Below are 16531 nucleotides of genomic sequence, written 5' to 3' on the forward strand. Positions count from 1 at the left end.
CAGTTTAACTAATCAACAGTTTATTTATATTTATATTATTATTATATCATGTTATGGAGATTGTTACATCTGTAGTTTCTCATCACAGACTGACAACTATTGAGAAAAGGGAGGGAGTGAACACCCGTTTCACCTTGGTACAGGACCCATTAGTAGCGCTCATCCTCGACCCAGTCAAAGATCGAACCAAGGAACTATATGCCTCGTGCAGAACGCTTAACCATAAGTTGCACTGGGTTGCGATCCAATATTTTATATTTCTGAGGAGTTTAGGGATAATATGATATATTTTTGAAAATAATTTTCCGTATACAAATCAGCAACAGTAAATCAGTTACCTGTCCATCCTCTTGATCACTTGTTCAAGTCTACTTTTGAATGACAATTCTCTGAACAGAAACTATCCGTTTTCATAGGAAGGACTTTCACTCTTAAAATGATTGGAATTTCATCTGACTATATCATTCAACAAGCGAATAGATTAAGGTCTGATATATCTATAGTCGGGATATGATATTTTCAATTAAAACTAATTACTCATTTCCGGTTGTCTAACTGGATTTTGTGTGTATTTTTTAACGTGAAGAATGTTTTTTTTTTCTTAACATAAGTGAAGTTCACAATATTAAAAAGAAAATCGAATTATCTATTCATTCAATTGGGTAAATAAATCGGTATTGATTTAAATGAAACTATTCTGTCACAACAGCTATCAACCTGTCCAACTATAGAAATCTAATTGAATTTACCTTGAAAATAAATCATTTAAATTTTACTCTCAAGGTATATTCACCTAACAATATGACAAAAAGAAAGATTATCGTAGTTTAAGAATTGATTGTTTCTAATGTCAACTAATTATATTATTTATTAACTAGTAACAAATGTAAAATGATAAAAATCGATTCCTTGTATGTGGTAGTCGATGGTAGTTAGCAGGAAACGTATGACCTAGATTTCTTACTGGTTGAAATATTCAAGCGGGATTTATTAGGAATATGAGGCTTCCATGAAATTGAAACCTGTGTCAGTCAGTTTATGTTACCACTAAATTATTTGGGGTAGGGGCACAGACCCCTAGTAGCACTTAAATTCGTCATCTACTAGTAACCAAGTAGGTTGGCGGATTTCGATTTATATCAGATGATTAGTGATATACATTATGCATCATTGCTAATGTTATTGATAAACAATTCTTTTTCATGTTTAATTATCTTGCATCTTGAACATATAAATTTATCTTGAATAGATAGAAATTCTTTATGCCTTTAGAAAGGACGAAAAACGTAGTTGATTGATAAACATCGTGAATGTCTTCTGCTGATTATCCGGCTAACCATCTTATATGTAGATGAATGAAGGTATGCTATTGATTGGAACTGTTAAGTGATGGTTTTCTATGAACATATATCTTCTTTATAATAATCCATCAAATTTCTCTATTCATTCTGTATATTCTTATGATTAACTACTCGATACTATTTATGGAAACATGTACTTGGAAAAATTCAGTTAAGCTGTTAAAGTCTCGAAAACTTCAAACTTGTTTAGTGAATTCTATTGTACTCAGATGTAGAATACTAATGACCTTCCAAAGGAATTCTATTTCTGAAAATGTAAAGTTATATGATAATGATTCTTGATATATCTACTCTTTCAGTCGGTAATAGTCAAATAATTGTGAATACCGTATAAATGAAGTGAATATAAATTGAGAAACTGAATCATCATAAAGATTTAAAAAGTCTATTAACTGCAGTGAATAACTAGTTCAATTAACTAACAGCACAGTTTATATATTACACATTTATATTGACATTTGCACACACAGAAATAAATAATTTAAATCATAAGTAACTTTATTAACTGTTGTTAACCAATTCATTAACTTATTGCCCATGTTTCAATATCAAACTATTATTTCCCTTGAATGGTTACTATAACTAATTATTGAATAGACTGAATAAACAGTAAAGAAACAAGAATCAGTAATAAGTTGAAAATTATGAAATTCAAAATAGAGACATTTTAATGCCGTGAATTTTGTAAATTTTAACTATCCATAATGTAATCAACAAGTAAACATCCAGTTGTTTAGTCTAAAATTAATGATAATATAAATGTTATTTCGATCACTTTAAGAGTTTTTCACACATGATTTAGTGTTACATTCTGATTTTATAAATGAATTATATTTTCTATTGACCGTGAATATATAGACTTTAGTTAAAAGAGCTTTGTCATGGTAGGTTTGATTTTTAAGCCATAATTATTAAAGATTGCTGTCGATCGGGGTATTAATCGAAAACAGGTGGGGCAGTGAACCGCATGCTGATCACATCCACAACCCCGCCATGCATTGAACCTAGGACTTTCAGGTCTCGTGCAGAACGTTTAATTGTTAGGATTACTGCGTCCAGTGGTATAGTTTAAATTTCTATCAATTTGCGGTATAACATAACTGTTATCAAATACCATTGGTGACATCTATTTTACTTTCGACATATCTGGACTTCACCAGTCACTAGTTCTCACTAGAGATTCAGGAACATCTTGAAGTGAGTCACTAGTAAATCGACTGTAATAGTCTAGTTTGAAAGCTTTTCAGTAGTACCTCAACTGAGATCAATTTGTAACAAATGGAACTCATAAACATATAGAATCTTTTATATGGAAGGTCAAACCACAATAATCCACGAAAATTGATTTGAGAAGAAGAGAGTAGAAAACTGAATGTTGTCAATAAATGAAGTGTACCAAATATTCATTTCGATGCATGTGATATTTTCTTAGTTGTTTTATATTTAATCAACTACAGGGGCTTAATATGATATGACCAAATATTTTCACTTTACATAAGTATGCATGATAAGTATATTGTCAGCAGTTTGTTTAACTCACCTAAAGGTTATTTCACTATGTGAATGGTTATTAATATTTAATGTAAACTCAATATGTATTGTGTTTTATCGTTTAGCTTGGGCGTTTCAAACCATAGTGTCCGGATACTTTAACCCTTTCATTTATTGTCTCAAGATTTATGAATGAAATAGTCCTAGACTAATAAATAAGGCAATAATCGACTTACTTAATTTTCTTAGTTATCTATACACAAAATATTATATAGATAATGAGCTCAGTTTGTTAATACGAGTGATAACTAAATGAGAGAAAATGAAATTCATACGAAAACATTGATTACTGGTCATTTGGATCTCGTTTATGTTTCTCACATCCAAGATATTAATTAGATGATATATATGGTTTTTATTTTTGGGATGCTTTTAATTTATCTAGTCATAAGAAGTTTGTAGTATAAAACACAAATACACGGACGACTCTCATATGACATTATACCAAAAATAATTTAACAAATCTCTAATCTCTAGTTTGAGGTATATGGGAAACTATAATATGGACCACACGAGATGCAGGATTGTTGAGGTCAATTTTTTTACCTTCATATCTCTTGAACGGTTGATCGGATCGCGCTGATTCTTGTTTTATCTTAATGTTGACGACCTCAGATGTTAGATAAAATAAATGAGATGCAGATTTGTTGAGGTCAATTTTTTTTTACCTTCATATCATTATCTTATAGATTTAAGTACACAATGTAAAATAATGCTCTTTATGATGTTATGAAGAAAATGTGACTGATATTTTTACAGCATCAATGCTTGTAAAACTATTTTTAAAAGATAGTATAATTCATATGGTAGAAATTAGTTATGTGATGAGTAGAGCATAATAATGTAAAACAAGTCCAAAACAAACTGAGTACATATTTAAGTACCAAAGGTGCTGGGTTCGAGTTGTACGTATGGGATTGCGGATACTCACTACTGAGGAATCCTACACTAGGGCAAAACAGCTGTCCAGTGCTTCCCTGTTTTCAACGAGGGTCTAACATTGATCAGTTCATGATTTCAATGAAATTCAACAATTTTATTTCAGTTATTTATTTACTCTGAAGAACTGACTTACATTAAGTCACGAAATGTCAGAAATACAAATTTCTACTCATTGGGATATAAAAAACTCTTTATTATTAACTTTAGATAGTAAGTCACTGCTAGTAGAATTACGTTTACATATTCGATTAATTAAATTAAATAGAGTGCTTTCAGTATAATCGATAGAAGTAATAGGAAAATATACCGAGAAATTTGACAAGATTTCATGAAAATAAGGTAGGGCATTTCAAGATATTCAAGATTACAAACTTTGTTAGGCAGAGTTTAAGAGACAAACGTTTCCAATATAATCCAATTATTATTGAAAAAGGAAAGCTTAGTTAACCTTCATTTGCTTTGATAAGTAAACCTGTTTTTACTTAGAACACTATCTCATTTTTTTGTATTGATAGATTGACTTTAGAACAATGAATTAATTTCATTCTTTATATCTTGATTGTTTTTAAAATCTCTTATCAATATGAATTATCACTTACATGTTCCCGTATACCTCTTGAGCACATACGGCAAATAAAATCTACTATTTTCGATAATAAAGTACGCAACGCATTTTTTGACTATAAAAATAAAATACATAGTTCTTTGTGATGATGATAGTTTTCACTATGGGTTGTTATTGAAAGCCACCAGGGGGCACTCACATAGTTGTTTCATCTTGATGTGGGGGCTCCTAACTAATCCAGGAACACTACCACATATAACATTGAACTAAGGATATCTAAATGTTTCAGTGAGAGAAGTATGTTTTGACAAACTAGTAAGTGTCTAGTGTCCTACGTCTTGCAACCATAATAGATTCACATCATTATACAGCTACTATTGTATTTTATCAAAGGACAGGTATCTCACTACTAAGGAACATTAAACCAAGGTAGAATATTTGTCCTGTACTCCTGAGATTCAACAGTACTTCAGTTGATGTCACTCAATAATAAAAATCTAATTAAATTCGATAAAATCTGCACGAACTCCGCGTGAAAAAAGCTTTTATGGTCAATAGTTGAATTTTTTGCTCTTAAACTTATCAGGGCCGATATCACTGGCTAAAACTGTTTTGCATAGTTTATATTGTGAATTGATTTTAGTTCAATAACCATTGGAAACCAGGTAACACTAGATAGTTGTTTCGTCCTACTATGCAACTGAGCAGTGCACATCCGCCACGTTACGATGAATAGAAACCAAGACCTCTAGATCGTGAGGAGAGCTCCTAACCTTTAGATCACTGAGTTGACATCGGATTGTTTACATTTCAAAATTCAATCAATTCTCAATAATATTTGACCACCTTCCAAAGCGTTGATGACTAACTATCTGACACCCAACATGGTTGAATCCTATTCGTTTTCACTGCTCAATAGAATCCCAGAAATAACTCTGGAATTATTCACTGGTGAGCACGTGAAGGTTTGTACCAATCCGTTAATGTAAACTATAAAACTTAACAATCTCCTAAAACCCCTTATATTAATAACATGGTTTTTCATCTTTATTTCCGTTACCTAGGTTCTGATAGATATGAGTTTTTTTATGCAGCAGGTTTAATGAACAAACAAGATCCTTATCTATTTTCATGTCTGTGATGAGATTCTTTTTTAATGCATGCTGAACATTCACTTAGGAGTATTTATTTGTCAACAAAGCACATCAAATGCATATACAGTGGGGAAAAGTCTCATCGAAAAGTAATGGTTGAAATATATAATAGTAATTATTATATTTATACGACTGTTCATATCAGAACTAATCTGTTTGTCTATTCGCTTATACCCGTTCAATAATGTAAGGTTGGTTAAATAACCTAATGACTAACAATGTTGATAGAAATATCATAATGGCTATTCAATTGTAAATAAACAAATATCTAGACAATATTATAGAACCCATAGAATGTTGGTTATTTTGTTTTAACAAAGTTTATTTTAATATACTAAAAGATTTGTTTACTGTAAATAAGTTTAGCAGTTATATAAGTAACTAATTAAAGATGAGTAGGCAATTAATAAGTAATATTCTTCTTTAAAATAGTTCACATCATTGCTATGAGCACATTAAAATAAATGTATTCCATTTCTTTTTGATTGAGATCATGAACCGATTGATGTTAGACCACCTTTGGAAACCTGGAAGCACTGGATGGCCGTTTCGTTCTATTGTGGGACTCCTCAGCAGCGCACACCCACGACCTCGCTTGCGGGATTCAAACCCAGGGCCCTCGGTCTCGCGCGCGAACGCTTAACCTACTGGAAAACTGAGCTGGCATCCAATGGTGATGGAGTCCCACAATAGGACGAAACGGCCGTCCAGTGTTTCCAGGTTTCCAAAGGTGATCTAACATCAATCGGTTCATGATCTCAATCAAAAACTTAATAATCTCCACAACCCCTATACTGTATTCCATTTCATTGGAACATATCAATTTATTGTATATGAGACTTAATCTTACATCTGAGATTGATTTTTCACAAAATACACATGTTAATACTCTTACATCATACTGATTATTTTTACAATTTACCATTGCTTTTGACGATATTCTAGTTTGAGGTGTACATGATAAGATTCAGCTATTTTATTCAGTAACTAATCTTATTAATCCAGAATATTGTATTCCCTAATTTTGGATAATTTAGTTGATCCTGTAAGAATAGGATAAAGAAGAATGAAATATCAAAACAAACAAAAAAGTTCATTAACTTTTAGGCATTGTATTCATCTGTTCAAGTTACAAAAAAAAGTTAACTAAACATCTGTTATGTGTACTGAACTTTTAACTGATAAGTGGACATTTGTCAACATAAAGATACTTTAGATTACGTCATAACTACTTATTATAAATACAATTACTTGGTACTGATTATATTATAGTGAACGAATACTTGATAGGGATGATCATTTTATTGTTTAATGCAAAATTACACTATCACTTGGTAAAATGTGAAAATCATACATTAAATACATCATTTGCACAACATCTTTGTAGTGTTCCTTCATTCCTGTTATTATCTTGACTGCTTTGAGTTTTCTTCTTTCTTCATTTTATTTCAATCTCAATACTCTGCTACCATTCAGTCCACTTCTGATTAGTGTTATATATCACTTATATCTGTTAATATAAGTAGCATACACCACAAAATGAACATATAAATGTTCATGGATTTGATAAATTTGCCTTCAGTATAATATTTTATCCTTTCTCTAACACAGTTGACCTTCATTGTCGTTAGTATTATGAGTTATTTTGGTATGGCTAGTGAATTAATATCTATACATGTTTGAGGATGGTGTCGTTTGAAATGTTTTGCGGATGTAAGTTCACTTTTCAGTAGATTTTATTTTCCTTACATTTTTCGAAAAAATCAGTCATCATTAAATCAGGTCGTTTAGGAAGTTACTTTATTTGTTACATAGTATTTATATTTTTAAATCTTTATTTATTTACATGAGAAATGGCCTGTTCAATTTTTCGCAAAGGAACAAACTGTATTGTATATCAATATTTAATCACTCCTTTTCTCATTAGAATAAATAAGGGTTAGTGACTTTCATATCAGAATTTGTCAGTGAGATGGTGTTCTATGTTATAAGTTAACATTTGTAAAACAATCATCGTTAAAATTAAAAGTTTTAGATATCCGTTTAGTGGTTTTCCTCATCTTAATTTACAGGAGTTGGACTTTTACCGGGAGATTCACTTGTTGACTTAGAATATACCGATGACATAGTTCTATTTGGTGAAGACGCTGACAAAATGCACAGTCTTCTGACCACCATAAGCAACAATGCAAGCATGTTCGGGATGAGATTCTCTCCCTCGAAATGCAAAATGTTGCTTCAGGATTGGGTTGCATCGACACCTGAACTAATGATAGGTAGTGAAGTAGTTGAGCTTGTCGACCTCTCCACTTATTTTGGAAGTCTCATCAGCCTTTATGGTCTGGTGTGTGGTGAAATCTCAGCACGGATACAGAAGGCTCGACTAGGTTTTTCTAACTTGCATCATTTATGGCGTAGGCAAGATATCCGTCTATCAACCAAAGGACGGGTTTACTGTGCAGCAGTTCGTTCCGTCCTACTTTATGGCTGTGAAACATGGTCGGTAAGAGTAGAGGATATTCGTAGGTTCTTCAGCTTGGACGTCTTCTATTTTCCCAGACCACCTCTACATTTGAAGAATAAAGAAAAGATGATCAATACGAGTTAAAGGTTTACTCCATGGTTAATCTACTTACCGGAAATAGAGTATATATATAGGGTTTTAGATTATCTTTATTTACTACCAACTTCTGGAAGAAACAAAACATGACAAATAGTCCTTGATCTTTTTCTGAGAAGCGTTTACTCAATTCTGATCTAATAATATTTTCTCAGCCTGTTTCTAGGCTTATGAAGACGTTATCAAAGGATATTTGTGGACCCCTAATAAAAATCGATGCAGACCAACTATTTATCATATCAATGAAATAAAGTTATTTGTAGAGATCATTGAAAAATGGCAATCTTAATACTAAAATTTATTATAGTACATAGTTACTTGGAGATACCAATCAATATATACCATATTTATACACACATAACCAAAAACTATGCTAGAATGCCTAATTTTATTGATGTGTAAGGGAAAATGTCAGTTGAAACAGCAGAAATATTTTTCATTTGTTATTCGATGTATACACCTCTCAGTATGACTTAATGACCTATTCGATATTCATGGTTATATATATATATATATATATATATATATATATATATATATCTGAAGATTAGAAATGGAAACTATTTTTAAAAATGATATTCAGGATTAATGATTAATTATTTAAGAAACTAGTAGAGATAATTTATTACAGCCTTGTTCTACTCAGACGTGAAACTTACTTATTGTCCATGTTCTGACATTGAATACTATAGGATTTCATGTAGCTGGTTATCTGTAAACTACATTAATGAAATCTAGTTATTGCTATAATAATCTGTTGTTCTATTAAGTTATTTGAGTATGTGTGTCATTATTATTAAACCCAAAGTTTCTGTGTGTCATAGCTTTTTAATTATTATTAATAGTAAGAGTGTAGTGGAATTTCTTCGTATATCAGTCGTCCTGATAACTGTTATTAGATAACTTTTAATGGTGTGTCAGAAAGCAAAAGAAATGTTGACAAATATACAACTCAGCTGTGAAATCCAAATGCACTGTAGGCAAATACGAACAGAAATACAAATGCAAATTAATAAATGAATTTAAGATGCCCATATATGTTACCAAGCGTATGAGTTATCGAGCGATTTAAGCAACTAAGATTTCAGTTAGAGAAATGTATGTACAGGCTGTCATACTTAGCCAAGCGTACGTGATCATAAAAACTTGATAATAACGGCACAAAGACATAGACAAAGTGTTACTAACTGAATGATACCGTCTGTTAAATAAGTTAACTGACGAACTTCATCAAATCCAACTAATACCGAATCAGGTGTAATTAAGGTATTATAAGAGTTTACTGCATTAGAAAGATGTATCAAACGGTTGAATTGTGGAGTCTCTGGATTCAGACCCTTTGATTTCAATGCACATAACTTATTAAAAATATAATCCATCCATACTTCCAAGCCTGATAGTGAATTATTGGATATTTGTAATATTATGTTGATGATGTTCAGTTGATAACAACACTTATTTCAAAGTGATCAAATTATCAACGAGAAGAGAACTAATTGTTTACTTTAACTCACTTTTACATCACTAACTCACTTTAATTAGATAATCACTGAAAACCAGAAAACGCTAGGTACTTGTTTCTTCCTAGACTGGGGCTCTTCAGCAGTGCACCTCCGGTAACCCGGTAACGATAGGACCTAGATCTTTCATGCTTCGTATGAAATGCTTTATTTATACTACCACCAGTACATTTCCAGGTTTATAATACTTCACCTATAGCAGTTAGTTTGTGATGTCAAATTTTCAATTCAACGTTCGCTACAACAATCGCTTACTACCTTTGTAATATGATCTAAATATTAAAAAATTAACTTAATTGTATGGTCTTTAATACAATGTGATCTTTCATATAACCATTCTCTATTGTTTTTATTCTTCTCTGCGGACTAAAACTACAGTCACTAGAATGTTTTACTAATTATCAAAACTCATGAAATAGCATCATAACTCTATGTACTATCCAAAAATGTTCACTTCGTGTTTTGTGCTTCACTTCATCCAGTAGTTTTTCAATAAATAATTGTTCATCTGTTTAAATATTTTTGACTAGACAAAATAAAGTGGCTTAATAATAAGTCAAGTAAATTTGTCGCTTATGGTAATCCAATTCCTAAAATAGATGACTGTAAAATTCTATCCTTAATAAATGGTGTAATTTAGTTGAAATATACGTAAAATATAATAATGTATTTTGCCATATTAAGTTTGTAATTTAAATGAAACCATTTTATAGCTTACATCAATTAATAATGTTAGTTAAATAATCACTGAATACCAGGAAGCGCTGGACAGATATTTCATTGCAGTGTGTAACTCTTCAAATGTACTCATCGTTGACCTAAATTATGACTGAATCCAGACCCTTCAGGTCTTACTGTGAGGACTTAAGCATTAGACTATTGATCCAGCATTGCTGATTTACATTTGTAACTTCAGTCAACTCACGATAATGTGCAACCATCTCCCAATATAATCAGTGGATTATCGTCTTACACCAAATACGGCTGAACTATACTGGTTATGGCTCCTCACTAGAACTCAGAAAGTTGTATCTTAAAATAATCCCCCACTGGGATTATGACTATTACTACGATGGAGGTTTGTTCAGATTGTTTAATTTTATTTCACGACATTATCACAAACTTATAACTAATCATTCAAATAATTACACTTCTCTTAAATCTTTTCATTTTCTTCTAATATAGTGTGGAAATTCGTGGAGCTGCAACTATTCTAGATGTGAGCTTTTCAGCAAAATCATTATCTGGTGAAGAAGATACTTGGTCACAATGTGTTAATGAGCTATTGGTTGAATTACGCCAATGTCGTCGTCGTGCAGATAATCTAGTCAATAGAATTATCCGTACAGAAAAACAACGTTGTGTTCTTGAAACATTTGCTGATAGTTTGTCGCGTCGTGAAGATGAGATTCTGTTGGGCGGTAATCATCACGGTCATGTGACATTGAATAATTTACCAAATCATACAGGTGTTGCAGATCAAGTAAATAATATCCCGTCACAAGGAGCAACATTATCGGGAGGAACAACACCAGCAAATGCTCAAATGGCCGCAACGACTGCGGAACATAAATGTATAAATGATGTAAGTTACTTTCCCTTAACTTTCCATTTTACAAGTAAAGAAATATTTTTCAAATTTTATCCCCACTTCCAAACAACAATAGTATGCAAGATTTCAAATTAAGCGTAAAACAGATATGATCTTCAGATTAGGTATCGAATGAATATCAAACAATTGGTGACGAATCAAATATGAATACATATCTCGATGTTTCCTCAAAAAATATTATTCAGTCGGTCAATTATGAGTAACATCAAACCTGACATACATACGCAATATTCCAAGTCACCACAGCATATCAGCTCTGAAGGATGAAATCATTAAGACAAATACCAGATTAGTAAAACTGGTAACATTATCAATGGTAGTAAAAATCATTAGGTACAGACAGTATAATTCAACAGAGAAGAACGAATTCGTAGAACAAATAGTATAGGATATTTTGAAAATCAAGATCCAAGGGAAGATAATGAGTGAATGTATCTAAACATGAATAAACAGAAGGCGAAATAGTTTTTCATTTATGCTGTCTTGTCTTGAATCGTCCTTCTCGATGTAGTTCACCGAAAGCATCATTCAGTGAGAGATAATTCAATAAGTGAATAGTAGAATGGAAATGTCAATTAGGAATGAATATTTCCTGTATATTGTGCATTACTGTTTGGAATATTGTACTAGATGACTGCACACTTGATGAATGGTTTCAAAAGTCAAGTAGTATTAAAGAGGTATTAACGAGTGTGTTGTTTCTTAAGTTGAAATGATCAGTTGTTAAACTATAATGAATAAATGTAGAGATTCATATTAAGAAATGAAGAGAAGTGAATCCATTTTATTTGTGTGTTGTTGTTCGTGCAAATAATTGAGGTAATAATTTAGTAGAGATAATGTAATAACTTCAATATTTCTATAACTAGTTGAAGTTGTTAGCTAATGTTGTACATTTCAACCTAGTTATAAATATACATTCATATTTGCCATTTGAACACATTTTGAATTATGTGTTCTGGGTCTGTTTATTTAAATAATCTTTTGCAATATCCAGTGTTCAGCTTTTTTATTGACAAGCTTTAACCATTATAATGAATGTCTTTGTACTTTAAGTAAAAAGGTTAACAGATTTATAGTACTGAATTAAATGATAAATAAATCATTCACTGAAATAAAACTTTAGGATTCATGTGATTTATAGTTTATCAAAAGTATCAGTAGTTTATTTTATTTTAATTCGTTGCGTGATGTCATTTTTGGTCCATATTCACAATGAATTTTAGTCCTATTACAAATGGTGCTAACTAGGACAATTATCTTTACTTTACTACTTTTCCCTAGTGGATCATTAGATAACTGAGCGAGAATATAATTTATGGACGAACTAATCAAATATAAGATGATATAATAAATAGCGTTTTGGCATTTTGGCTGATGTCAGTTGGTGATGAAAACCCTAAATTTAATTCTTAACCCTAATAATCAACTGAAAATCATAATTCGAATGCTTCACACTGTTTTATAAACCTCAGTTAGTCCAAGTTATTGGGTGGACATTTAAGCGTCGCTCAAAAGTCGTCCGTAAATTATAGTCTCATCAATAATTGTTATAACTTTTACCCTGTCAATAACCACGTGGCAAAATCGACAATCAGATTATCGACTTATATGACATTTTTCTTGTGCTAAACTAATTTCACGTCAACTAGCGCTGACTGCCTTACGTCAACTCTTAATCTTTATTGGTCCTTTTCGCCCAGCCATGCGCGTTGGAGTTCGGAAAGTAATCTCATCCTCCACTGTATGAATCGTATATATCAGACATACATGGTTTATGTACAAGCGAACCAGTCGTCATCACACTATAAAATGAAAAATAACAATTATACAAGATCAAGCCAAGAGTGGCTGTTAGTGTGGGATACTGTAACTGATAAATTGGGAACAAGTTAAGAGTGGTAAATCGTATTGCAGTAACCGATAGGTCAAATGAAAGTTTATGATAAAAGGAATATGAATGTACACATAACCTAGTTAATTAATCGTTATTCAATAGGAATATATGTCATAATAGTCTATGAATAATTCTTAAGAGTTGTCATTCATTTATTTTTCGTTTGGATATAACAAGCACTTTGAATATCCGATTTTAAATTCTTGACAACATAGCACTTCAAACTTTTTTTAATTATTCAGCATCATACTATCTTACCATAGAACACTATTTTAGCAAGTAAAATTAACTATAAATACAGTTGTACAGCTTGAGTAAATGAAATCGTCGAAGAAAATTTTTCTTCGTTGAATTACCTTCTTTCTTCTTCAGTGATACAATGGGTCTTGTTCATTACTTCAAATCCATGGGTTGAATATCTGATTTGATCTGGATTGTGAAGTGATGATGAAAATTGACGTCAAGTAATAAAAAAAAAGTTATGTACTGATAACGACGAGCATGAAAAAAGAACTGAACTAAAACGAAACATGAAGTAAATAAGTTTTAATAACCTTTAGAGTACAACTGATTAAGATTTAGAATAAGAGAGAATAGAGTGAAAAAGGTCCTGTCAATCATCTATTGATATAATGTAACTTCTTCAATTACTGATTTCTATCATCTATAAAGTGTAGAATAAAAATAGAAGCAGTATAATGATGAAAGTATTTTACTTTCAGCCAATTTGATGTACTATGGAGCTGTACTTCAATTAATTCAATTTGGACTGTCAGGTACTATTGTTATTTTCATTACACAGATCAGTAAACAAAAGACTGATGAAGCTGCACTACGTTTTAGCCGAAACTACTCAGTTGTCTATTACCAACAAATTTGTTGACCACATGTTTCGATAGTTTCTATTCCAATTTTTATGAACTAATTTATTACAACTGAAGGGAACGGTTAAATCAAGTTATTTATGAGGCTGTGTGTGTGTGATCACCTTTTTTGAACAAGGATTAATTGATCATCACTGTACATATGACCGTAATTTCAACTTTATACAAAGCTTTATTAAATACATTATAAAATAAACTTTGTAGTAACACTGTTGTGTAATAACAGATTTCTTCTCATCTGGATAGGATTTTAAAATAAATTCACCATTGACAAAAAATACAAGATTTAAGCTTCTTTAGTAATATCGATAACGTTCCGATAATGATATTTAGATGCCAAGTGACTATTTATTTAGAAATGATTCAAATAATTTAACAAGCATAATGATGTTAATTATGGTTCTGAATAGTTAATTTCAACTACTGAATATCAGTAAAATCAGTTGTTTATAATAGAAATTCTTGTTTAATATTAGGGATCACATTATGGTTTGCTCTTAGTTAGATGACCATTGAAAATCAGAATGCATTGCACAGCTATTCCATTCTAGTGTAAGACTCTTCCGTGGTGCTCACATACACCCTATATGGAATTAAACGCAAGACCTTTAAATCTAGCCATGAATCCTTAACCTTTAAACCGCAGAGGGGGCGTTCTTGGCTTTCATTTCTGATTTCAATTAACTTTCAATATTTCCCTGTCACTTTCTGCTTTTATCTGTAAGCGCCTTACATCCGATTTTATTGAATTTGACTGGTTATGCGTTTGTTGTTTAAACGTTAATGGCTCGCTATAATACCTGAAGACTATGGTTTCGATTCATTGCTGCGTACTATCGAGGAATTGAACATTAGCACGAAACAACTATCTATCGCTTCCTGGTTTTCAATGGTTATCTAACTGAAGTCAGTTCATGATGTAAACTGTAAAGTTCAACAATCTCTACAGACTCTTTATACGCTTATTTAATATATATTTTCATAGCACTCACTTGGCAGTGATAAAGATGAACCTTATTAATGTAATAGACAAACTGAAATGGAACTTTAAAGCAAAATGTTATCATGTTATGTTATGTAATGACTTTTTGTACTGGTTAAATACATGTCTATTTTTCGATAAATTTATTACTCTCACTATCTCTTTACAAGATCATGTTCACCAGTGCGTAGTATATTCCTGTCTTTTTTATCAGACTAACTCTGTAAAAAGTGAGATATTTAGTTATGTATGTTTTGTAAGACAAATGAACTGGGAATAACATGGACACAGACACACATAACATTTATCATATTTCCCTGTAGAACAGAAGTTGACTTACCATTGGCCTATAAAGCATTTACTAAGGAGATATTTAACAACAATAAACATTTTTTCGCATAATTCCTATTCACCTCTATGTGTGGTTACTTTGTGTTTGTATCACTCGTCAAATCGAATTCATTTGTGTGCAGTTGATAGTTTTCAGTGCTTTCATTCTAAAATTTCTTAATTCATCTTCATCTGAATTCACCAGTGACAATAGACAGTAGTTAAAGCAAATAAAAGTGTTATGACCTTGAATCGCTTTTACCCCGTGATACTTGTTATGACTTGACCTTGATTCGTCTAGACTAAACTATGACCTTGATGCGCTAGGCTGAGTGGCTTAACCTTGAGTCTAATACGCGTGAGTTCGAGATGGGGTAGAGAGAACTATTCTAAATCCTGATTGGTTGGCAAGCACGCAAGTGAAAGAAGACAAGACAGTTGGAACACTGAACTCTGGATTCTCTGAATTCGGGTTAGTACAAAAATATACATGAATAAATAAGTGAATATCTTGACCACGACGTACGATAATTTGGAAAAATACAGTTATGCCCGAAACAGGGAATTAGGGTAGAAAATATAGTGCAAAATATTATGTTTAAATTACAATATTTTCGGAACATAGAACGAAAGCTCATGTTATGTAGAATAAGATAGGGACAAAAATAAATATAAGTGTTTTACAGGGTTTGAATGAAATGCAATAAAGTCCCAAGAAAATAGCTTTCGTAATTGTCTGGGCTTCTTAATTCCCCGTTCATAACAAAAAGTTTTCTGAAAAAAAATGATAAGCTGAAAAGTAGTACATGGTTATTGCTTAGGGTGGAGGCTGAACAAGAAGAACATCAAAAGTTACTTAGACGCAGTAGATCGTTCTATGTAAAAGAACAGTTATTTTCTCATATCTGTGTTTAACACTGAGTCTTTAATGTTTGTATATAAACATGTTATAAGTAAAGTGAAACGTTCAAACTGTTTAAAACTTATCTTCTTAGATGTAGATTGTTAACACGAACGGATTGCTACGATGATCCATGAAATAAAATTCACTGTCATTTTAACAATGGAGATATTTATCAATTTTTCTAAAGATTATCTAAGGGAAAAAAAGTG

The 16531-nt window shown here is 31.6% G+C and overlaps 1 protein-coding gene across 4 annotated transcripts in view; it reads left to right on the top strand.

Moving 5' to 3' along the window:
- MS3_00002923 (uncharacterized protein) overlaps positions 1-16531 on the top strand; it is a 90596-nt gene that overhangs the window by 38560 nt on the left and 35505 nt on the right. For all 4 annotated transcript variants that reach the window (XM_051210581.1, XM_051210582.1, XM_051210583.1 and 1 more), the window contains one exon: positions 10899-11298. In XM_051210581.1, coding sequence (XP_051070588.1) covers positions 10899-11298 — 400 coding nt within the window. The remainder of the gene's footprint in view (positions 1-10898; positions 11299-16531) is intronic.

Source organism: Schistosoma haematobium, chromosome ZW, assembly GCF_000699445.3.
Source record: "Schistosoma haematobium chromosome ZW, whole genome shotgun sequence".
NCBI lineage: Eukaryota > Metazoa > Platyhelminthes > Trematoda > Strigeidida > Schistosomatidae > Schistosoma > Schistosoma haematobium.